The 24,022-nt window shown below is 43.6% G+C and overlaps 1 protein-coding gene across 1 annotated transcript in view; it reads right to left on the bottom strand.

The window, feature by feature from the left end:
• The window catches only part of ADAMTS13 (ADAM metallopeptidase with thrombospondin type 1 motif 13), a 59,595-nt gene extending 37,993 nt beyond the window's left edge, over nucleotides 1–21,602 (bottom strand). Inside the window, exon 1 of the mRNA XM_073541149.1 lies at nucleotides 21,437–21,602. Within this exon, the coding sequence (XP_073397250.1) occupies nucleotides 21,437–21,514 (78 nt within the window). The 5' untranslated portion in view covers nucleotides 21,515–21,602. The remainder of the gene's footprint in view (nucleotides 1–21,436) is intronic.
• Nucleotides 21,603–24,022: the final 2,420 nt, after the last annotated feature.

Below are 24,022 nucleotides of genomic sequence, written 5' to 3'. Positions count from 1 at the left end.
AAAAGTTTCTTGTTTTTTTTTCAAGCACTCTGCAATTTTAAATATTTAACAAAAAGTGAGGAGATTGAAATTGGTGACCGCCATCACACGACAAATTTTCAACCATAGAAAATAGTTCAGCACAATGTATATATAATATATAAAGGCAGTATATGTTGAGCTGCGTTTAAATTGACATTCAACAAACTGCACAAATCAATAGTACAAGCGAATATGAGAGACTTTTTAATATAGCTTCGTGGTAAAATTTCTTTGATATGACTTGCGTTTATTTGCGGGGGGGGAAAAAATGGAAATTTGGCAAAAATTTTGCAATTTTCAAACTTTTAATTTTTATGCCCTTAAATCAGAGAGTTATGTTACACAACATAGTTAATAAATAACATTTCCCACATGTCTACTTTACATCAGCACAATTTCTAAAACAATTTTTTTTTGTTAGGAAGTTAGAAGGGTTAAAAGTTGACCAGTGATTTCTCATTTTTCCAACAAAATTTATAAAACCTTTTTTTAGGGATCACCTCACATTTGAAGTGACTTGTGATGTATGATGGTGGTGAGCACCTTGAACCCTCAGGTGCTTCACAAAAGTTTTTAACATAGAGCCATTAAAAAAAAAATCTAATTTATCCCACAATAAAGTTTATTTTTCACATGGTAACAGGAGAAAAAGGGCCTCAAAATTTGCTGAGCAATTTCTCCTGAGTATTCAGATACTCCATATGTGATTGAAAACTACTTGAGGCAGACTGCAAAGCTCAGAAGCGCCATATTAGAGTTCAGATTTTGCTGGACTGGTTTGAGTGTGCCATGTCACATTGCTAGAACCCCTGAGGTGGCAGAGGAGCAGAACCCCCCCATAGACATAATTTTACAAACTACACCTCTCAATGAATTCATCTAGGGGTGCAGTGATCATAATGAAACCACAGGTGGATCACAGAATTGTATATCATTGGGCAGTGGATAAAAAAAAATTTACATTTTTACCAACAAAATTTTGTTTAAGCCCCAGATTTTACACTTTTCACACTACAGAATGGGTAAATATGGCACCAAAACTTGTCCCACATGTTCTGCTGAATGTAGAAATACCCTATATATATGGATGTACAGTAGCGCTATTTTACTCCTGGACCACAGATTTTCCTAGAATAATTTGCAGACTCCATATACAGAGCCCCTAATTGCTAGAAAAGCAGAATCCCCCTCAAGTGGCACCACTTTGGATATGATACCCCTTTGGGAATTTATCTACAGGTGACATGATGATTTTGACTCCATGGGTGTTTTCCAGAAACAAGCAGCAGTGGATGTTGCTGAGTGAAAATTGCAAACTGCCGTTGAAGTGCCCGTACAGTGTAGTTCCCAGTACGTTGCAGTCACCAGTATGTGGTAGTGCCAAGCTCAGTAATGCTTCTGGAGACATGCACCTGTAAATTAGGCGGGCTGAAATCTCTACAGAAATGCCAACATGTGGAAGCTAAATGTGGTTAAGGCACACTGTGGGGCTCAGAAGAGAGGGGGGCATTTGCATGTGGGAGCGGAGAATATGCTGAATTTCTTTTGGCGGATGAGGAGCCATTTCGCTTTTCCAGAGCCTTTGTGCTACCAGTAATGTGGAAGCCCCCTTTCCATTAAGAGATGATGAAGCTGAGCGAAGACTTGCTTTCTTTTTGTGGATTGAGTTGAAGATATTGTAGTGACCAGTACATTCTAGTGACTAGTACGTTGTAGTGACCATAACATTATGCCCAGCCCATGCTTCTGGAGGCATGCACCTGTAAATTAGGCGGGCTCTCATCACTACAGAAATGCCAAACATGTGGGTGCTATATGTGGATTAGGCACACTGGGGCCCAGAAGGGAGGCGGGCATTTGGATTTAGGAGCGCAGAACTTGCTGAATTTCTTGTAGGGGCAATGAGCCATTTAACTTTTCCAGAACCTTTGTGCTATCAGTAGCGTGGAAGCCCTCTATATTTTCATTGACAGATGAGGGACCGGAGTGGGGGCTTTTTTTATGGATTGAGTTGAAGCTTTTATTGGGAACATGTTACATAACATTTATGATCACATTTATCTGGCGCTCTACGCTGACCACTTACATCGGGGTTTCCATCTAAATCTCTGAGTGTCCTGATGAAATCTGAGTGACAGATGAAACCCCCGAGGGATCCATTCACTATAATGAGGCAGAAGAGTCACTCTGTAATCCGTCTGGCTTCTGTTCAGCGGTGTCCTTGTTTTCAGAAGCGCACAAAACTGTGGCGGACCGCTGTTTTAACCCCTTAAGCCCCAAGGGTGGTTTGCACGTTAATGACCAGGCCAATTTTTACAATTCTGACCACTGTCCCTTTATGAGGTAATAACTCTGAAATGCTTCCATGGATACCGGTGATTCTGACATTGTTTTAAATCACAGAGATATAGCACACAAAAAACTGAATAAGTAACATTTCCCACATGTTTACTTTACATCAGCACAATTTTGAAACCAAATTTTTTTTTTGTTAGGAAGTTATAAGGGTTAAAAGTTGACCAGCGATTTCTCATTTTTGCAACACCATTTTATTTTTACGGACCACATCACATTTGAAGCCACTTTGAGGGGTCTATATGATAGAAAATACCCAAAAGTGACACCATTCTAAAAACTGCACCCCTTAAGGTGCTCAAAACCACATTCAAGAAGTTTATTAACCCTTTAGGTGCGTCACAGGAATTTTTTGAATATTTAAAAAAAAAATGAAGATTTAACTTTTTTTCACTAAAAAAATACTTCAGGTTCAATTTTTTTTTAATTTACCAAGGGTAACAGGAGAAATTGGACTGCAAAAGTTATTGTGCAATTTGTCCTGAGTACGCCGATACCTGATATGTGGGGGAGGAACCACTGTTTTGGTGCATGGCAGACCTCAGCAGGGAAAGAGCGCCTTTTGACTTTTTCAATGCAAAATTGGCTGGAATTCAAATCGGACGCCATGTCGTGTTTGGAGAGCCCCTGATGTACCTAAACAGTGGAAATCCCCCCAAGTGACCCCATTTTGGAAACTAGACCCCCCAAGGAACTTATCTAGATATGTGGTGAGAACTTTGAACCCACAAGGGCTTCACAGAAGTTTATAACGTACAGCGGTACAATTAAAAAATCATATTTTTTCCACAAAAATGATCTTTTCACCCCCAATTTTTATTTTTCCAAGGGTTATAGGTCCCTAAAAGTTATTGTGCAATTTGTCCTGAGTACACTGATACCCCATATGTGGGTGTAAATGACTATTTGGGCGCATGGCAGAGCTCAGAAGGGAAGCAGCGCCATTTGACGTTTTTGGCTGGAATTGAGATCGGACACCATGTCGCGTTTGGAAAGCCCCTGATGTACCAAAACAGTAGAAACCCCCCACAAATGACACCATTTTGGAAACTAGACCCCCCAAGGAACTTATCTAGATGTGTGGTGAGAACTTTGAACCCACAAGGGCTTCACAGAAGTTTATAACATACAGCCGTACAATTAAAAAATAATATTTTTTCCACAAAAATGATCTTTTCACCCTCAATTCTTATTTTTCCAAGGGTAACAGGACCCTAAAAGATATTGTGCAATTTGTTCTGAGTGCGCTGATACCCCACATGTGGGGGTAAACCACTATTTGGGCGCATGGCAGAGCTCGGAAGGGAAGCAGCGCCATTTGACGTTTTTGGCTGGAATTGAGATCGGACACCATGTCGCGTTTGGAAAGCCCCTGATGTACCAAAACAGTAGAAACCCCCCACAAATGACACCATTTTGGAAACTAGACCCCCCAAGGAACTTATCTAGATGTGTGGTGAGAACTTTGAACCCACAAAGGCTTCACAGAAGTTTATAACATACAGCCGTACAATTAAAAAAATCATATTTTTTCCACAAAAATGATCTTTTCACCCTCAATTCTTATTTTTCCAAGGGTAACAGGACCCTAAAAGATATTGTGCAATTTGTTCTGAGTGCGCTGATACCCCACATGTGGGGGTAAACCACTATTTGGGCGCATGGCAGAGCTCGCAAGGGAAGCAGCGCCATTTGACGTTTTTGGCTGGAATTGAGATCGGACACCATGTCGCGTTTGGAAAGCCCCTGATGTACCAAAACAGTAGAAACCCCCCATAAATGACACCATTATGGAAACTAGACCCCCCAAGGAACTTATCTAGATGTGTGGTGAGCACTGTGAACCCCCCAGTGCTTCACAGAAGTTTATAACGCCCGTGCGTGAAAATACAAAAATCGTATTTTTTCCACAAACATGATCTTTTAGTCACCAATTTTTTCATTTTCCCAAGGGCACAAGGAGAAATTGAACCCCAAAAGTTGTTGTCCAATTTGTCCTGAGTACGCTGATACCTCATATGTGGGAGAAAACTACTGTATGGACACACGTCGGGGCTCAGAAGGGAAGTAGTGACGTTTTGGAATGCAGACTTTGATGGAATGGTCTGCGGGTGTCATGTTGCTTTTGGAGAGCCCCTGATGTACCTAAACAGTGGAAACCCCCCACAACTGACCCCATTTTGGAAACTAGACCCCCTAAGGAACTTATCTAGATGTGTGGTGAGCACTTTGAACCCCCCAGTGCTTCACAGAAGTTTATAACGACCGGGCGTGAAAATAAAAATATCGCATTTTTTCAACAAACATCATCTTTTAGTACCCATTTTTTTATTTTCCCAAGGGTAACAGGATAAATTGGACTCCAAAAGTTGTTGTCCAATTTGTCCTGAGTACGCTGACACCCCATATGTGGGAGAAAACTACTGTATGGGTACACGTCGGGGCTCGGAAGGGAAGTATTGACGTTTTGGAATGCAGACTTTGATGGAATGGTCTGTGGGTGTCATGTTGCCTTTGGAGAGACCCTAATGTACCTAAACAGTTGAAACCCCCCACAAATGACCCCATTTTGGAAACTAGACCCCCTAAGGAACTTATCTAGATGTGTGGTGAGAACTTTGAACCCCCAAGGGCTTCACAGAAGTATATAATGCCCAGGCATGAAAATAAAAAAATCGTATTTTTTCCACAAACATGATCAATTAGTCTCCAATTATTTTATTTTCCCAAGGGTAACAGGAGAAATTGGACCCCAAAAGTTGTTGTCCAATTTGTCCTGAGTACGCTGATACCTCATATGTGGGAGAAAACTACTGTATGGGCACTGTTGTGAGTTCATTTTCCCCTTCACTACTGAGGCCCGAGGAACTCCCTCTTCTGGTAAAGAAAGGTAGTGAGCCTGATTATCAAACACCTGAGGCTGATGATGATGACTGGCTGAGTGGAGTTACTGACTGGATATAAGGCTGCCGACGCCCTTCTGCCCTGCGGGTGATTTCTCTGTGGGATCCTTGGAGACCAGTCTGAATTCCTGCTCCTCTAAAGCTAAGTTTGCTGCTCGGCCTTTTGCATTTGTGCTTTGACTTTGTTTTACTTTGTTTTTCTGGATTTCTGCCATTCCCTGCTGGGGTGTGCTGAATTCCTTTAGCTCTGTCTTCTGAAAATACCTGAGTGCTGATTTAGTTTTTGAAGCCTAGCTGCTTCAGGGTCTTTTTCATATCAGCTTGTTGGCTTATGTCTTTGATAGGGTTTTGGCAGATTGCAGACAGCAGCCTTCCTGTCCTTTCCTATCTAGGTAGTTTTGGGCCCCGGCTTTGCTCAGTCTATCTTTCTGTCTGTGTTAGTGTTTTCATCTTGCTTCACCATCATTATATGTTGGGGGCTGCCTATTGCTTTGGGGTCTGCTCTGGGGCAGTTTAGATTTCCCCTTTCTTTCTTTAGGCCTATTTAATTCTCCGGCTGTGATCGAGGGGTCTAGGGCATCGTAGGAACCCCCCACGGCTACTGCTAGTTGTGTTGATAGGTTCAGGGGTCTGCAATCTGATAGTTGCCAACTTCTCTGGTTTTCTGGACTTAGCTAGCATTTCTGTTTTTGCCTCCTACGGTGACTCAATCATAACAGAATCACCCGCCCCCTACCGCAGATCCTAGGGTACTCAATAGCAGGAAAGAATTGTTTAAAAAAAAAAAAAAAAAAAAAGGGTGTTTATATTTTTTCCTCTATATCTCTGAGGCCGTAGGGGGAATTTTTTTTTCTCTCAATGGAGATAAAGCAATTGTCTGATCGTGTGGAGCAGCTCGCTGCAGAAGTGCGGGGAATTTCCACCTACCTTGCTCATTCACATGCTGCTGAACCAAAGATTCCTGCACCTGATGTATTTTTTGGGGATCGGTCTAAATTTTTGAATTTCAAAAATAATTGTAAATTATTTTTTGCCTTGAAGCCTAACTCGTCAGGGAGCTCCGCGCAGCAGGTTAAAATTGTCATCTCTTTGCTGCGTGGCGATCCCCAGGATTGGGCGTTTTCTTTGAAACCAGATGATCCTATTCTGACTAATGTGAAGGCATTTTTTCAGGCCTTGGGGTTGTTGTATGATGAACCTAATGCCATTGATCAGGCTGAAAAGACCCTGCTGGCATTGAACCAGGGTCGTGATTCTGCAGAATTGTACTGTCAAAAATTCCGAAAGTGGGCAGTACTTACTACCTGGAATGATAATGCCTTGGCTGCTCTCTTTCGGAAGGGGTTGTCAGAAGCCGTAAAAGATACTATGGTGGGATTTCCTGTTCCCTCTGGTCTTGACGATTCTATGTCATTAGCCATTCAGGTTGATCGGCGTTTGCGCGAACGCAAAGCTGCACGAGGTGTTGACACCTGTTGAACAAATGTCTGAACCTATGCAATGTGATAGAGTTTTTTCCAGAGAGCAGCGTCAGGAGTTCAGAAGGCGTAATAAGTTGTGTTTTTTCTGTGGAGATGCCTCGCATATTATTTCTGTCTGTCCTAAACGAGAGAAACGCTTTGCACACACGTTTTCTGTTGGGGGTGTTCAACCTAAGTTTCTTCTGGCTATTACTCTGATCTGCTCCCTGTCCACATTTTCCTCCAAGGCTTTTGTGGATTCGGGAGCAGCCCTAAACCTAATGGACTTGGATTTTGCTAAACATTGTGGATTTCCGATGACACCTCTGCAGACGCCTATCCCTTTGAGGGGGATTGATGCTACTCCTTTGGCTAAAAATAAACCTCAGTTTTGGACCCAGGTGGTGATGCGGGTCGCCCCAGACCATCAAGAGAATTGCAGATTTTTGGTGTTGCATAATCTGCATGATACTATTGTTCTGGGGTTTCCCTGGTTACAAATTCATAATCCAGTTTTGGATTGGAAATCTGTGTCTGTGGTGAGTTGGGGTTGTCGGTGTGCCTTTAGTGAGGCTCCGGTGTTTTCCACCTCTCCTCAGTCGCATGATGTTCCTGATTATTTGGCGGACTTTTTTGATGTATTTAGTGAGAATGAGTCTGCGTCTCTGCCTCCTCATAGGAGTTATGACTGTGCAATTGAACTGAGCCCGGGGTGTAAATTTCCCAAGGGTCGGCTCTTCAATTTATCTGTACCCGAGCACGAGGCTATGCGATCCTATATTAAGGAGGCGTTGGAGAAGGGTCACATTAGACCATCCTCGTCACCCTTAGGTGCCGGTTTTTTTTTTTGTAGCCAAAAAGGATGGATCATTAAGACCTTGTATTGATTATCGTGCCCTCAACAAAATTACTGTAAAATATCAGTATCCGTTACCCCTGATTTCTGATCTATTCTCCAGAGTTAAAGGTGCTTGCTGGTTTACCAAGCTTGACCTCAGGGGGGCGTATAATCTTATTCGCATTAAGCATGGGGATGAATGGAAGACGGCGTTTAATACTCCGGAGGGACATTTTGAGTACCTGGTGATGCCTTTTGGGCTCACTAATGCCCCTTCTGTCTTCCAGTGCTTCATGAACGATATTTTCCGAGATTTTGTCGATAAATTTTTGATTATCTATCTGGATGATATTTTGATCTTCTCCAAGGATTGGGATTCTCATGTGGAACATATTCGGACTGTGTTCCGGATCTTGAGGGAGAATTCCCTGTATGTCAAAGGATCTAAATGCATTTTTGGAGTACAGAGGATTTCTTTTTTGGGATTTATTTTGTCCCCGTCAACTATTGAAATGGACCCGGCCAAGGTACAGGCCATTTACGATTGGGTTCAGCCCACTTCTTTGAAGGCCCTCCAGAAGTTTTTGGGTTTTGCTAATTTTTATCGGATATTTATAGCAAAATTTTCTAGTACTGCCAAGCCATTGACTGATTTGACTAAGAAGGGTGCTGATGTGATAAATTGGTCTCCGGAGGCTGTTTCTTCCTTTCAGGAGCTGAAGCGAAGATTCACCTCCGCCCCGGTTTTGCGGCAACCTGATGTCTCACTTCCATTCCAGGTAGAGGTGGATGCTTCTGAGATTGGTGCAGGAGCTGTTTTGTCCCAAAAGGATCCTGTAACATCTAAAATGAATCCCTGTGCTTTCTTTTCCCGAAAGTTCTATTCATCTGAACGTAACTATGATGTGGGGAATCGGGAACTGTTGGCCATGAAATGGGCATTTGAGGAGTGGAGACATTGGTTGGAGGGAGCTAAGCATCAAGTCGTGGTCCTCACTGACCACAAGAATTTGATTTACCTAGAGTCGGCTAAGCGCTTGAACCCTAGACAGGCTAGGTGGGCCTTGTTTTTTACACGTTTTGATTTTGTGGTTTCTTTTCTTCCTGGAACGAAGAATGTCAAGGCAGACGCCCTCTCTAGGAGCTTCTTTGCTGATTCTCCTGTGGTGACCAAGCCTGCTACCATCTCAGGCGAAGGGGTAGTTCTTTCTGCCATCTTGCCCGATTTGAGACGTGCTCTGGAAGAGTTCCAGGAGGACAAACCTGAGCGTTGTCCCAGTGGAAAGTTGTATGTTCCTGGCCAGTGGAAGAAGAGAGTGATGTCTGAAGTTCATTGCTCTGCTTTGGCTGGTCATCCAGGTATTTTTGGTACTAGAGATCTGGTGAGTCGGTTTTTTTGGTGGCCCTCCTTGTCTCGTGATGTCAGGAATTTTGTGCAGTCCTGTGGGACGTGCTCCCGTTCTAAATCGTGTTCTCGCTCTAGTGGGTTGTTGATGCCTTTGCCTGTCCCCAAGAGGCCATGGACCCATATTTCAATGGATTCCATCTCTGATATGCCTGTCTCTCAAAGGATGACTGTTATTTAGGTGATTTGTGATAGGTTCTCTAAGATGGTTCATCTTGTACCACTCCCTAAGTTGCCGTCTTCCTCTGAGTTGGTGCCCCTGTTTTTACAACAGGTGGTTCGTTTGCACGGGATTCCTGAGAACATTGTATCTGACAGAGGAGTCCAGTTTGTGTCTAGATTTTGGAGAACTTTCTGTTCCAGGCTGGGAATTCAGTTGTCCTTCTCCTCTGCTTTTCACCCTCAGACCAATGGGCAGACAGAGAGAACAAACCAGACCTTGGAGTCATATTTGAGATGTTTTATTTCTGCTGATCAGGATGATTGGGTTTCATTTTTGCCCTTGGCCGAATTTGCTTTAAATAATAGAGCTAGTTCTGCCACTTTGATGTCACCTTTTTTTTGTAACTTTGGGTTTCATCCTCGATTTTCTTCAGGGCAGGTGGAGCCCTCTGCCTGCCCAGGTGTTGACACTGTGGTGGAGAGAATGCACCAGATCTGGGACCAAGTGGTGGATAAGTTATCTCTCTCCCAGGAAAAGGCCCAGCGGTTTTCCAACCAACATAGGACCATTGGTCCCCAGTTTAAGGTTGGTGATATGGTGTGGTTATCATCAAAAAATATTGCTATGAAGGTGGCTTCTTCTAAGTTTAAGCCTAGATTTATTGGACCTTACAAGATTGTGGAGATTATTAATCCGGTTTCTTTTTGTTTGACTCTTCCTGTCACATTTAAAATCCATAATGTGTTCCATAAATCTTTGTTGAAGAGGTTTGTTGAACCTGTTGTTCCGGGGGTGGCACCTCCAGACCCTGTATTGGTTGAAGGTAACATGGAATATGAGGTAGAGAAAGTACTGGATTCCCGTCTGGCTAGACGGAGACTCCAGTATTTGGTTAAGTGGAAAGGTTATGGTCAGGAGGATAATTCCTGGGTCTCTGCCTCTGATATTCATGCCAAAAGATTGGTGCGTGCCTTTCATCGGGCTCACCCTGATCGCCATGGTGGCGTGGTTGAGGGTTCGGTGACCCCTCCTCAAGGGGGAGGTACTGTGGTGAGTTAATTTTCCCTTTCACTACTGAGGCCCGAGGAACTCCCTCTTCTGGTAAAGAAAGGTAGTGAGCCTGATTATCAAACACCTGAGGCTGATGATGATGACTGGCTGAGTGGAGTTACTGACTGGATATAAGGCTGCCGACGCCCTTCTGCCCTGCTGGTGATTTCTCTGTGGGATCCTTGGAGACCAGTCTGAATTCCTGCTCCTCTAAAGCTAAGTTTGCTGCTCGGCCTTTTGCATTTGTGCTTTGACTTTGTTTTGCTTTGTTTTTCTGGATTTCTGCCATTCCCTGCTGGGGTGTGCTGAATTCCTTTAGCTCTGTCTTCTGAAAATACCTGAGTGCTGATTTAGTTTTTGAAGCCTAGCTGCTTCAGGGTCTTTTTCATATCAGCTTGTTGGCTTATGTCTTTGATAGGGTTTTGGCAGATTGCAGACAGCAGCCTTCCTGTCCTTTCCTATCTAGGTAGTTTTGGGCCCCGGCTTTGCTCAGTCTATCTTTCTGTCTGTGTTAGTGTTTTCATCTTGCTTCACCGTCATTATATGTTGGGGGCTGCCTATTGCTTTGGGGTCTGCTCTGGGGCAGTTTAGATTTCCCCTTTCTTTCTTTAGGCCTATTTAATTTTCCGGCTGTGATCGAGGGGTCTAGGGCATCGTAGGAACCCCCCACGGCTACTGCTAGTTGTGTTGATAGGTTCAGGGGTCTGCAATCTGATAGTTGCCAACTTCTCTGGTTTTCTGGACTTAGCTTGTATTTCTGTTTTTGCCTCCTACGGTGACTCAATCATAACAGGGCACACGTCGGGGCTCGGAAGGGAAGTAGTGACGTTTTGGAATGCAGACTTTGATGGATTGGTCTGCGGGTGTCATGTGCGTTTGGAGAGCCCCTGATGTACCTAAACTATTGAAACTCCCCACAAGTGACCCCATTTTGGAAACTAGACCCCCCACGGAACTTATCTAGATGTGTGGTGAGCACTTTGAACCCTCAAGTGCTTCACAGAAGTTTATAACGCCTGGGCGTGAAAATAAAAAAATCATTTTCTTCCACAAAAATGATATTTTTGCCCCCAATTTTTTATTTTCCTAAGGGTAACAGGAGAAATTGGACCCCAAAAGTTGTTTTGCAATTTGTCCTGAGTATGCTGATATCCTATATGTGGGGGTAAAACACTGTTTGGGCGCATATCAGACCTTGGAAGGGAAGGAGCACCATTTGACTTTTTCAACGCAGAATTGGCTGGAATTGAGATCAGACACCATGTTGCATTTGGAGAGCACCTGATGTGCCCAAACAGTGGAAACCCCCCAATTATAACTCCAACCCTAACCCCAACACACCCCTAACCCTAATCTGAGCCCTAACCCTAGCCCTAACCCTAACCCTAACCCTAGCCCTAACCCTAGCCCTAGCCCTAACCCTAACCCTAACCCTAGCCCTAACCCTAGCCCTAACCCGAACCCTAGCCCTACCCTAACCCTAACCCTAATGGGAAAATGGAAATAAATACTTTTTTTTAATTTTATTATTTTTCCCTAACTAAGGGGGTGATAACGGGGGGTTTGATTTACTATTTATGGCGGTTTTTATGTTTGGCGGCTGTCGCATGCTAAAAGACGCTTTTTATTGTAAAAATAGTTTTTGCATCACCACATATTGAGAGCTATAATTTTTACGTATTTTGACCCACTGAGTCATGTGAGGTCTTATTCTTTGCGGGACGAGTTGACGTTTTTATCGGTACCATTTTTGGGCACGTGACATTTTTTGATCGCTTTTTATTCCGATTTTTGGGACGCAGAATGAACAAAAACCAGCGTTTCATGAATTTCTTTTGGGGGGGTGCGTCAACACCGTTCCGCGTGCGGTAAAATTGATAAAGCGCTTTTATTCTTCGCGTCGGTACTGTTACAGTGATACCTCATTTAGGTCGTTTTTTTATGTTTTGTCGGTTTTTTGCAATGAAAACAATTTTATATAAAAAATAATTATTTTTGCATCGCTTTGTTCTGCGAGCTATAACTTTTTTATTTTTTTGCAGATGATGCTGTATGGTGGCTCGTTTTTTGCGGGATAAGATGACGTTTTCAGCGGTACCATGGATATTTATATGCGTCTTTTTGATCGCGTGTTATTGCACTTTTTGTTCGGTGGTATGATAATAAATCATTATTTTTTGCTTCGTTTTTTATTTTTTAAGGGGTTCGCTAAAGGGGTTAGCTAATGGGACAGTTTTATAGGGCGGGTCGCTACGGACGTGGCGATACCAAATATGTGTACTTCTATTGTTTTTTTTTTTTTTATTTTCAAAAAATGAATTTATTGGGGAATATTTTTTTTTTTTTTTACTAATTTATTTAGCGATTTTTTTAAAATTATTTTTACACTTTTTTTTTTTTTTTTTTTTTTTTTTTTTACTTTATTACATAGTCCCAGGAGGGACATCACTGTCCTGTGACAGATCGCTGATCTGTCACATCACAGATCACTGTGACAGATCAGCAATCTGTCACAGGCAGTTCTGCAGACTTCCTCATGCCTGCGCTTTGCAGGCAGTGAGGAAGTCAGCTCCCTACAGGCCCCCGAAGGCCCCTGTCGCCATCTTGGATCCGGGGGCCTGTAGGGAAAGAGCCCCCCGCAGCAGCGCTGCACATTGCGCTGCCGTGGGGGGCTCAGGGAAGCACGGAGGGAGCCCCCTCCCTGCCGAAGCTTCCCTTTAACTCCCGGTACACCGCGATCGTGTTTGATCGCGGTGTACAAGGGGTTAATGTGTCGGAGCGGTCCGTGACCGCCCCTGACACATTGTGCCTGGTGTCAGCTGTGATAATCAGCTGACACCCGGCCGCGATCAGAGGCGCTCACCACGTGGGCGCCGCTGATCGCATTAGACGTACTATCCCGTCCTTGGGAATTAAGTCCCAGGGCACATGGACGGGATAGTACGTCTAATGGCAGAAAGGGGTTAAACACATCTAAAAAAGACGACACCGCTGGATCATAGCCTAGACTGCATCCACAGTATCTCCATCTATCTCATTATAGGAAATCTTCCGCTGGGGGTTCTGTCTGAATCACGTATTTCAGAGGTTTACATGAAACCCCGGTGTAAGCACTCAGCGTAGCATATGGGTCGCCCTCCCAGGGCCGTGGGGCACTCGGTACCGGGCCGGCGTCGGTGGGAGGTGTCACAGCAGTGGTGACCCGGAACGTGGCCCTGGGCGCCCAATGTAAACAGAGGAGATTGGAAATGATGGAATGTAAATGAATAGTTTGTGACGCACCTGTGGTGTTCAGCAAATGAGATGTTAAGCCGACGCTGCATGCAGATCCTCTGGGACTGGTGATGTGTCGCAGCCAAGATGGTAAAGCTCCCCACAGGTGGAGCTGTAGTCCCAGAGCAGTGTAGATGTAGGGGTAGAGGAGAGGCACAAGCGGTGTAGAAGCTGGTACCCAGATGTAGCGGTGCTGGGTATGTTGGTGCAAGAATGAATGGAGGACACCAGGGCTTGTAGTTCCAAAGCTTTACTCACAGTCTGTAGTATACACAGGTGCCTGCCTCCGTGCTGTGTCCTCCGGATCAGGGACTCAATCAACCTCCAGGTCAGATGGAATGCTCCCTTCCAACACTCCGCCAACATGTGCCTTCCTGAGCGTCTCCTCTTATAGCGCCTTTGGTGTGAAGTACTCCTAGTACTGAGTTACACTGGAGTTCCTCCTGACAGATGTTCCCAAGAACCATACTTGTACGGCAGACAGCTGTAGCCTGCTTCGGGGACTCCTTACTCCTGAGTCCCGGCTCACTATCCAAGTTGCTGTTGTGCCCCCAAGTCTTAGATGGGAGTAGTGCATTTACAGCTCACTACTCCACCGGTGTCTGCTGTAGGATCATTAGTATCCATACAACCTCGGGGACCGGGCCCCGGCCTTGCGCTTAGAACTTCTAAGCAGGGTTCTTCCTCTAACCCACGTCCTATGTTCCCTTTTACTCCTACGTTCCGTACTAGTCTCTCCTTCTTATGGAAGATCAGGTTTCCGTTCAATGTCTTTCTCCTTCTTTCTTTTCCCATGCCAGCAGACCCAGGTCACTGAGATCTGCTGCAGCACCTCCTTCCTCCATCCCTCTCTCAGGGATTTTCTTTCCTCACTCCTCTCTGAGTGACTCTCTGACTGACTGACTAACCTGAAATCCTAAACCTTCCTGCTCTTTTATGTATTCTTACTCCACCCGCCTCCCAGCACGTTTCGTGTTCCAAGCAGGGAGCCACCAAAGGTGCTCTGCTACACTCCAAGCAGGGAGCCGCAATGTGGCTTTGCTAAACTACTATGTTGTGTGGGATGCAGGTGTTGGAGCGTGGTCAGGAGCCTCCAACTTACGTGGATGGTGGGACACCAAACCTCAGGAGGAGGAGCAGTACCTCTGTGGCGACTGAGCCTCAGGGGCGCCACACATACAGGATAAATGTGCGCCGAGCCTTACTGTGGTCTTTAGGAGACGGAATGAACAAATCAACAGGAGGTGAATAATTATTTTTAATTTATTTTATTCACCGTTCCTTGTGCGGTAAAAGTTATTAGATGGCTTTATTCTTCGGGTCAGAGCGATTACAGTGATACCAGATTTATATCGTTTTTTATGTTTTGGCGCTTTTACACAATAAAAACTATTTTATTGAAAAAATAATTATTTTTCCATCACTTTTTTCAATAAAATATTTATGGGTAGCATATATATATATATATATATATATACGGTATATATATATATATAAATTATTATTATTATTATTGTTTTGTGAGTTTTTAAAAATATATATATCTTTACAATTTTTTTTTACTTTTTTTTACTTTGTCCCACTATGAGACTTTTTTCAGTCTGATCGCTTGTAAAGCATAGTTATGCAGGAGCTTTACTATGCTTTATAAACTGTTCGTCATGACGACATCAGGTCATCATTGCTACCCCTCGCGATGACATTGCGGGGGGACGCCAATTGGAGGGCAGTGGGGCGCCCTTCCTCTGCATGCCTGCTAAATGTTCCCATCGATATCAATCTCAGCATTTAGGGGGTTAAAGGACCTGGAGCAGTGCAGGCACTGTTCTTTTAATTGAGTGTCGGGTGTCAGAATCAGCAGACACCTGGCGGTGCATACGTGCACACAGCCTCTGTGTGCACAAAATCGCCATGATGTATCCATACGTCCAAGGGCAGTAAGTGCCTAGCGAACTGGACGTATGCATACGTCCAAGGTGGTGAAGGGGTTAACAGATAAATATGCGTCTTTCTCCACTTATGAGCCACCTCTTTACCTTTCCATTTCCTCCTTTACACCGAGGAATCAGATTACATCTGCCCATAGAAGTCTATTAATAAAGGAGGGTGATAGAGGAGTGAAAGAGAGGCACAGGCAAACATAGACTTCCTGCTGCTTTCTTGTAAGTGTGCTATCCCACTCCAGAGATGGATTCACAATTACAATGCTGATTATTGCTGTATATTGCTCTGCAGGCTGCTGCTTCTGAATATGTGTTATATAGAGACAGGGGATCAGGGATGTCTCAAGTCTGTGTGTGCTCTTTATTGGAGATATCATAGCAGTCTCCACACACTAGCTCAGAGACAATTTTGGAAGTGCGTTGAGTAGCAGGGTGGTGTACTGGTAAAAGAGAAAAAAAAAATCTTTTAAATCTTCTGCCTGAGCGAGTGTGAAAGAGCTGAGTGTGACCTGAGTGTAAGTGCGAACTGTGGTAAGTGTGTGACTTGAGATTCAGTGACTTTGGATTCAGGGAGTTTCCAAGGGAGGTATTACTGAATTGCTGTTATATTATATTAATACTTTTTATTTATTTTTGCTTATCTTATTGTCTGGTGCAATCCCCATTAGGATGTGCTCCACTATTGCCAATGCCATCCAGTGCACGTCTTGCCGCATGTATGAAATCCTTGAACAGCCGGTCGAGGGTGCATACTGCTGTGCAAGATGTGAGCACATTGTGCATTTGGAAGCCCAGATACTGGATCTAAATGTGCAGCTGGCAACACTGAGATCCATAGACAATATGGAAAGGAGTCTTCTGCTCACTGAGCAGACGCTCAATGGGATAGATGAGGGGGGGATGCTAGGTTGGAGCTGCAGGACAATGAAGCAGCTAGCTGGGTGACAGTTAGAAGGCGGGGTAGAGGGAAGAGCACCAGGGAGGCTAGTCCTGATCTGGCACACCCCAATAAGTTTGCTAAGTTGGCAGATGAGGGGAGTGTCGGTGCAGGAGTAGCACTGCTGCAGCAAGGCATGTCCTCTGAAAGCCGGAGGAGTGTTTGCTCCAGTAAGGGGGGAAATAGGAGAGCAGGGCAGGCCAGACAGGTTCTGGTAGTGGGAGACTCAATTATTAGGGGAACAGATAGGGCAATCTGTCACAAAGACAGGGATCGTCGGACGGTGTGCTGCCTACCTGGCGCTCGAGTCCGACACATCGCTGATCGGGTTGACAGATTACTGGGAGGGGCTGGTGAGGATCCAGCGGTCATGGTGCACATTGGCACAAATGACAAAGGTAGAGGTAGGTGGAAGGTCCTTAAAGATGATTTCAGTTAATTAGGCTGTAAGCTTAAAGCAAGGACCTCCAAGGTGGTATTTTCGGAAATACTTCCTGTACCACGTGCCACGCCAGAGAGGCAACGGGAGATTAGGGAGGTTAATAAGTGGCTCAGGAATTGGTGTAGGAAGGAGGGGTTTGGGTTCCTGCAGAACTGGGCCGACTTCTCAGTTGGCTACAGGTTCTACGCTAGGGACGGGCTGCACCTCAATGGGGAGGGTGCAGCTGTGCTGGGGGAGAAAATGGCTAGAAGGTTGGAGGAGTGTTTAACTAGGTACTGGGGGGGGAGGGTATTCCTTTTATAGGAGGGGAAGACAGTGCAGATAGAGACCTGGGCACAAATAATGACATTGGGGGTGGGGGTGGAACAGTTAATAATTTAAGAAAGAATAGAGGTACAGAGAGATACATAAAGTGCATGTATAGTAATGCCAGAAGCCTCGCCAACAAAATGGAGGAATTGGAGTTAATGTTGTTGGAGCATAATTATGACATGGTGGGGATATCTGAGACATGGCTGGACGAGAGCCATGACTGGGCGGTTAATTTACAGGGCTATAGTCTGTTCAGAAATGACCGTACAAATAAGCGAGGGGGAGGCGTGTGTTTATATGTAAAATCATCCTTAAAACCCATCCTTCGTGATAATATATATGAATCTAATGAAAATGTAGAGTCCCTGTGGGTGGAGATAAGGGGAGGGGGGAAAAATAATAAATTACTGATAGGGGTTTGTTATATGTCTCCAAAAATAATGGAAGCAACAGAGAATATCCTCATAAAGCAAATAGATGAAGCTGCGACTCAAGAAGAAGTCATTATTATGGGGGACTTCAACTACCCTGAAATACATTGGGGAACCGAAACCTGCAGTTCCAGCAAAGGTAATGGGTTTTTGACTACTATGAGAGACAATTACCTTTCACAACTGGTTCAGGACCCAACAAGAGGGGGGGCACTGCTAGACCTAATATTAACCAACAGGCCAGACCGCATATCAAATGTAAGGGTTGGGGGTCACTTGGGTAATACTGATCACAAATTAATAAGTTTTCATGTATCCTTTAATAAGATGTGTAGTAGAGGGGTTACAAGGACACTAAACTTCAGGAAAGCAAATTTCCAACGGATGAGAGATGATCTTGGTGCAATTAACTGGGACGATATCCTGATACATAAAAATACACAAAGAAAATGGGAGACGTTTATTAGCATCCTGAATAGGACCTGTGCACAATATATACCGTATGGGAATAAACAAGCTAGAAATAGGAGGAAACCACTATGGCTAAATAGAGCTGTAAGGGGCGCAATAAGTGACAAAAATAAAGCATTTAGAGAATTAAAGCAAGTAGGTAGTGATGAGGCATTAACTAAATACAGAAGACTAAATAAATTCTGTAAAAAGCAAATCAAGACAGCAAAGATTGAGACAGAGAGACTCATTGCCAGAGAAAGTAAAAATAATCCCAAAATATTCTTTAACTACATAAATAGTAAGAAACTAAAAAATGATAGTGTTGGCCCCCTTAAAAATAGTCTGGGTGAAATGGTGGATGAGGATGAGGAAAAAACCAATATGCTAAATGACTTTTTTCAACAGTATTTACACAAGAAAATCCCATGACGGATAACATGATCAGGGATAAAAATTCTCAATTAAATGTCACCTGCTTAACCCAGCAGGAAGTACGGCGGCGTCTACAAATCACTAAAATTGACAAATCCCCGGGCCCGGATGGGATACACCCCCGAGTACTGCAGGAATTAAGCACAGTCATAGATAGACCATTATTTTTAATCTTTAAAGATTCCATAATAACAGGGTCTGTACCACAGGACTGGTGTATAGCAAATGTGGTGCCAATATTCAAAAAGGGGAGAAAAACTGAACTTGGAAATTATAGGCCAGTAAGTTTAACCTCAACTGTGGGTAAAATCCTGGAAGGTTTTCAAAGAGATACTCTACTGGAGTATCTGGAGAAGAATAACCTCATGACCCAATATCAACATGGGTTTACAAGGGACCGTTCCTGTCAGACTAATCTGATAAGCTTTTATGAAGAGGTAAGTTCCGGACTGGACCAAGGGAATGCAGTGGTGTACATGGACTTTTCAAAAGCTTTTGATACGGTGCCACATAAAAGGTTGATACATAAAATGAGAACAATGGGGATAGGGGAAAATATGTGTAGGTGGGTTAAGAGCTGGCTCGGGGATAGGAAACAAAGGGTGGTTATTAATGGAGCACACTCGGACTGGGTCACAGTTAGCAGTGGGGTACCACAGGGGTCAGTTTTGGGCCCGCTTCTTTTTAACATATTTATTAATGACCTTGTAGGGGGCATAGAGAGTAGGATTTCAATATTTGCAGATGACACTAAACTCTGCAGGGTAATCAGTACTGAGGAGGACAATTTTATATTACAGGAGGATTTATGTAAACTAGAAGCTTGGCTGATAAATGGCAAATGAGCTTTAATGGGGATAAATGTAAGGTCATGCACTTGGGTAGAACGAACAAGATGTATAATTATGTGCTTAATTGTAAAACACTGGGCAAAACTGTCACTGAAAAAGACCTGGGTGTATGGGTGGACGACAAACTCACATTTAGCGGCCAGTGTCAGGCAGCTGCTGCAAAGGCAAATAAAATAATGGGATGCATTAAAAGAGGCATAGATGCTCATGAGGAGAACATAATTTTACCTCTATATAAGTCACTAGTGCGATTACACTTAGAATACTGTGTACAGTTCTGGTCTCCGGTGTATAAGAAAGACATAGCTGAACTGGAGCGGGTGCAGAGAAGAGCGACCAAGGTTATTAGGGAACTAGGGGCTCTGCAATACCAAGACAGGTTATTACACTTGGGGTTATTTAGTTTGGAGAATCGAAGGCTTAGGGGTGATCTTATTACAATGTATAAATATATGCGGGGACAATACCAAGACCTTTCTAATGATCTTTTTACTCTTAGACCTGTGACGGGGACAAGGGGGCATCCTCTACGTCTGGAGGAAAGAAGGTTTAAGCATAATCACAGACGCGGATTCTTTACTGTAAGAGCAGTGAGACTATGGAACTCTCTGCCATATGATGTTGTAATGAGTGATTCACTACTAAAATTTAATAAGGGACTGGATGCCTTTCTTGAAAAGTATAGTATTACAGGGTATATACACTAGTTTCCTTAATATTGCGTTGATCCAGGGAGCTAGTCTGATTGCCGTATGTGGAGTCGGGAAGGAATTTTTTTCCCCAATGTGAAGCTTACTGTTTGCCACATGGGGTTTTTGCCTTCCTCTGGATCAACATGTTAGGGCAAGTTAGGATAGGATATGGGTTGAACTAGATGGTCTTAAAGTCTCCCTTCAACCTTAATAACTATGTTACTATGTTACTATGTTACAATTGAAAATTAGAGGCCTATACGGGGGGAAAGTGGTACAAAATGCATGACAGGAATTATATAATAACCAGAAATAGTTATTCCTAATTGCATTCCTAACGCCACATATGATTATTCTGAACAGTCCTCGAAAGGGCAGGTAGGATTTAAATTAGATATATAAGGTCAGCGTAATCCAGACTCCTATTACCAAAAATAGCTAAAAAATATTTAGAGCTATGATAGTTATTTGTGATGAGCGTACATGCTTGGATAAGGTGTTATCAGAGCATGCTCTGGTGTGAAGTTTCTTCAGTGTGCTCAAATAATGTTTGAGTCCCTGCGTCTGCATGACTCATGACTGTTCGACAGCAGCAACACATGCAGGGATTGCCTATTGATAGGGAATCTTTGCATGTGTTGCGGCTGTCTAAGGACAGGATCACACATTCGAGGAACACGGCTAAATCTCACATGTTAATACCCGGCACTGCCGCCAGCACTCGGGAGCGGAGCGTGCTGCTCCATGTATTGCTGTGCGGCTGCACGCTCCGATCCGAGCGCCGGCGGCAGTGTGATCCCGGCCTAACAGTCACAAAACATGCGGCCACAGGGACTCAAACATATTATTCGCGCACGCCCATGATACTCGGATAACACCTGAGCATGCTTGGATAACACCTTACCTGAACATGTTCACTCATCACTAATAGTTTTGAGTCCAATGTATTTTTGAAGGGAAAGCTCTTGCTTCCTTTTCCCACCTTCCCCCTATACGTAAGAGCAATAATTCAATAATTGACAGCCTTCTGTGTGTGCTGATACAAATATCAGTAAATCAGTTGTAATGTGTGATAGCACTTGGCAGCAAGTGTTCAATTTTTCTGCAGCACCCCCACAGGGTAAATGAAGAATTGCACATTTTTCATTATACTCAATTGACAGGCACCTCCACAGCAAGTGATACTCTTTTTAGCTGCTCTTGACCAACAAAGTTTTTACATTTGGACTTTTTTTTATCTTACAAAACCAATAAAATAATATGTAAATAATTTTGAATGTATTTTTAAAACATTAAAACTTAATTTCCAATTTTTTAATAAAACTTTTTAAGATTTCGAAGAAAGGGATCCTTTTTTCTAGCTTAGTACATGTTCTAACCTCTAATGTTTGTAGCACAACGTGATCTGAAGGCAAGGGTCATATTCCAAAAGCTGAATGTAAACATGTGTAGCAGAAAGCTACTAAAACAAGTACCTCTGATGTCCTCCATGGCACAGACAGCCCCAGCAAAGGCACAAGCAGTACCAGCAATAGGAGACGGGGTTGGACCATACTCGTCAGAAGATTGCTGGTGGTTGATTTTTCAGTCTTCGGATCCGCACCAAAGTTAAAATACTCCTTTGGTTATTGATCAATCGCAGAGCAGGAGGCAGGGAATTCTGTGGGAGTGAGGGCTATGTGTGTGTAGGGGGCTGGGCATGGCGCAACAGCTAGGCAACTGGTCATCAGGACAATCTGTACTGTAGATGTTGGTGGGGAATGAGAATATTGACCAAATCCAAGTGTTATAGACTTTAAATGGTCATCTTTAAAAAGAATTTTAATTAAAGACATAACTGTTATGAAAATCTGACTAAATTTGTACTTACATAACATTACTTGATCCAGAATTACATCCTGCGTTATGCTCCAGAGCTGCACTCACTATTCTGCTGATGCAGACACTCACCGTGTACATACATTACATTACTGATCCTGAGTAGCATCCTGTATTATACTCCAGAGCTGCACTCACTATTTTGCTGGTGCAGTCACTGTGTACATACATTACATTACTGATCCTGTACTGATCCTGAGTTCCATCCTGTATTATACTCCAGAGCTGCACTCACTATTCTGCTGGTGCAGTCACTGTGTACATACATTACATTACTGATCCTGTACTGATCCTGAGATACATCATGTATTATACTCCAGAGCTGCACTCACTATTCTGCTGGTGGTGTCACTGTGTACATACATTACATTACTGATCCTGAGTTACATCCTGTATTATACTCCAGAGCGTCACTCACTATTCTGCTGGTGCAGTCACTGTGTACATACATTACATTACTGATCCTGTACTGATCCTGAGATACATCCTGTATTATACCCCGGAGCTGCACTCACTATTCTGCTGGTGCATTCACTTTGTGCATACATTACATTACTGATCCTGAGTTACATCCTGTATTATATTCCAGAGCTGCACTCACTATTCTGCTGGTGCGGTCACTGTGTACATACATTACATCACTGATCCTGAGATACATCCTGTATTATACTCCAGTGCTGCACTCACTATTCTGCTGGTGCATTCACTGTGTGCATACATTACATTACTGATCCTGAGTTACATCCTGTATTATATTCCAGAGCTGCACTCACTATTCTGCTGGTGCAGTCACTGTGTACATACATTACATTACTGATCCTGTACTGATCCTGAGATACATCATGTATTATACTCCAGAGCTGCACTCACTATTCTGCTGGTGGTGTCACTGTGTACATACATTACATTACTGATCCTGAGTTACATCCTGTATTATACTCCAGAGCGTCACTCACTATTCTGCTGGTGCAGTCACTGTGTACATACATTACATTACTGATCCTGTACTGATCCTGAGATACATCCTGTATTATACCCCGGAGCTGCACTCACTATTCTGCTGGTGCATTCACTTTGTGCATACATTACATTACTGATCCTGAGTTACATCCTGTATTATATTCCAGAGCTGCACTCACTATTCTGCTGGTGCGGTCACTGTGTACATACATTACATCACTGATCCTGAGATACATCCTGTATTATACTCCAGTGCTGCACTCACTATTCTGCTGGTGCATTCACTGTGTGCATACATTACATTACTGATCCTGAGTTACATCCTGTATTATATTCCAGAGCTGCACTCACTATTCTGCTGGTGCAGTCACTGTGTACATACATTACATTACTGATCCTGAGTAACATTCTGTATTATACCCCATAGCTGCACTCACTATTCTGCTGGTGCAGTCACTGTGTACATACATTATACTGATCCTGAGTAACATTCTGTATTATACCCCATAGCTGCACTCACTATTCTGCTGGTGCAGTCACTGTGTACATACATTATACTGATCCTGAGTAACATTCTGTATTATACCCCATAGCTGCACTCACTATTCTGCTGGTGCAGTCACTGTGTACATACATTATACTGATCCTGAGTAACATTCTGTATTATACCCCATAGCTGCACTCACTATTCTGCTGGTGCAGTCACTGTGTACATACATTATATTACTTATCCTGTACTGATCCTGAGTTACATCCTGTATTATACTCCAGAGCTGTACTCACTATTCTGCTGGTGCAGTCACTGTGTATATACTGTACATTACATTACTGATCCTGTACTGATCCTGAGTTACAGCCTGTATTATGCCCCAGAGCTGCCCTCACTAGAGTTGAGCGAAACGGGTAAGTCAATTTCAAAAGTCGCCAACTTTCGCAAAAGTCAGGTTTCATGAAACGAATCCCGACCATAGCGTGAGGTCGGCCATGAGGTCGGTGACCATGGCGCCAAAGTCGCGTTTCAAAAGATGCTTCCAGCGCCCTTTTTCAGCCAATGATGGAGGATGCACACTGTGGGCAACGCAATGACATAGGCAGCGGTCACCACCATCTTTGAGAAGGGCATGCAAGTGATTGGCTTGCTTTGTGGGGCGTCACAGGGGCTATAAAAGGGCGTGCACGCCGACCGCCATCTTCTGCTGATCTCAGAATAGGGAGAGCTGCTC

This window comes from Dendrobates tinctorius, unplaced genomic scaffold, assembly GCF_039654945.1.
Source record: "Dendrobates tinctorius isolate UK_male_01 unplaced genomic scaffold, ASM3965494v1 ptg000120l, whole genome shotgun sequence".
Taxonomy (NCBI): Eukaryota; Metazoa; Chordata; class Amphibia; order Anura; family Dendrobatidae; genus Dendrobates; species Dendrobates tinctorius.
The sequence above is the reverse complement of the archived record's forward strand: the minus strand, read 5'-3'. Positions and strand labels throughout refer to the sequence as shown.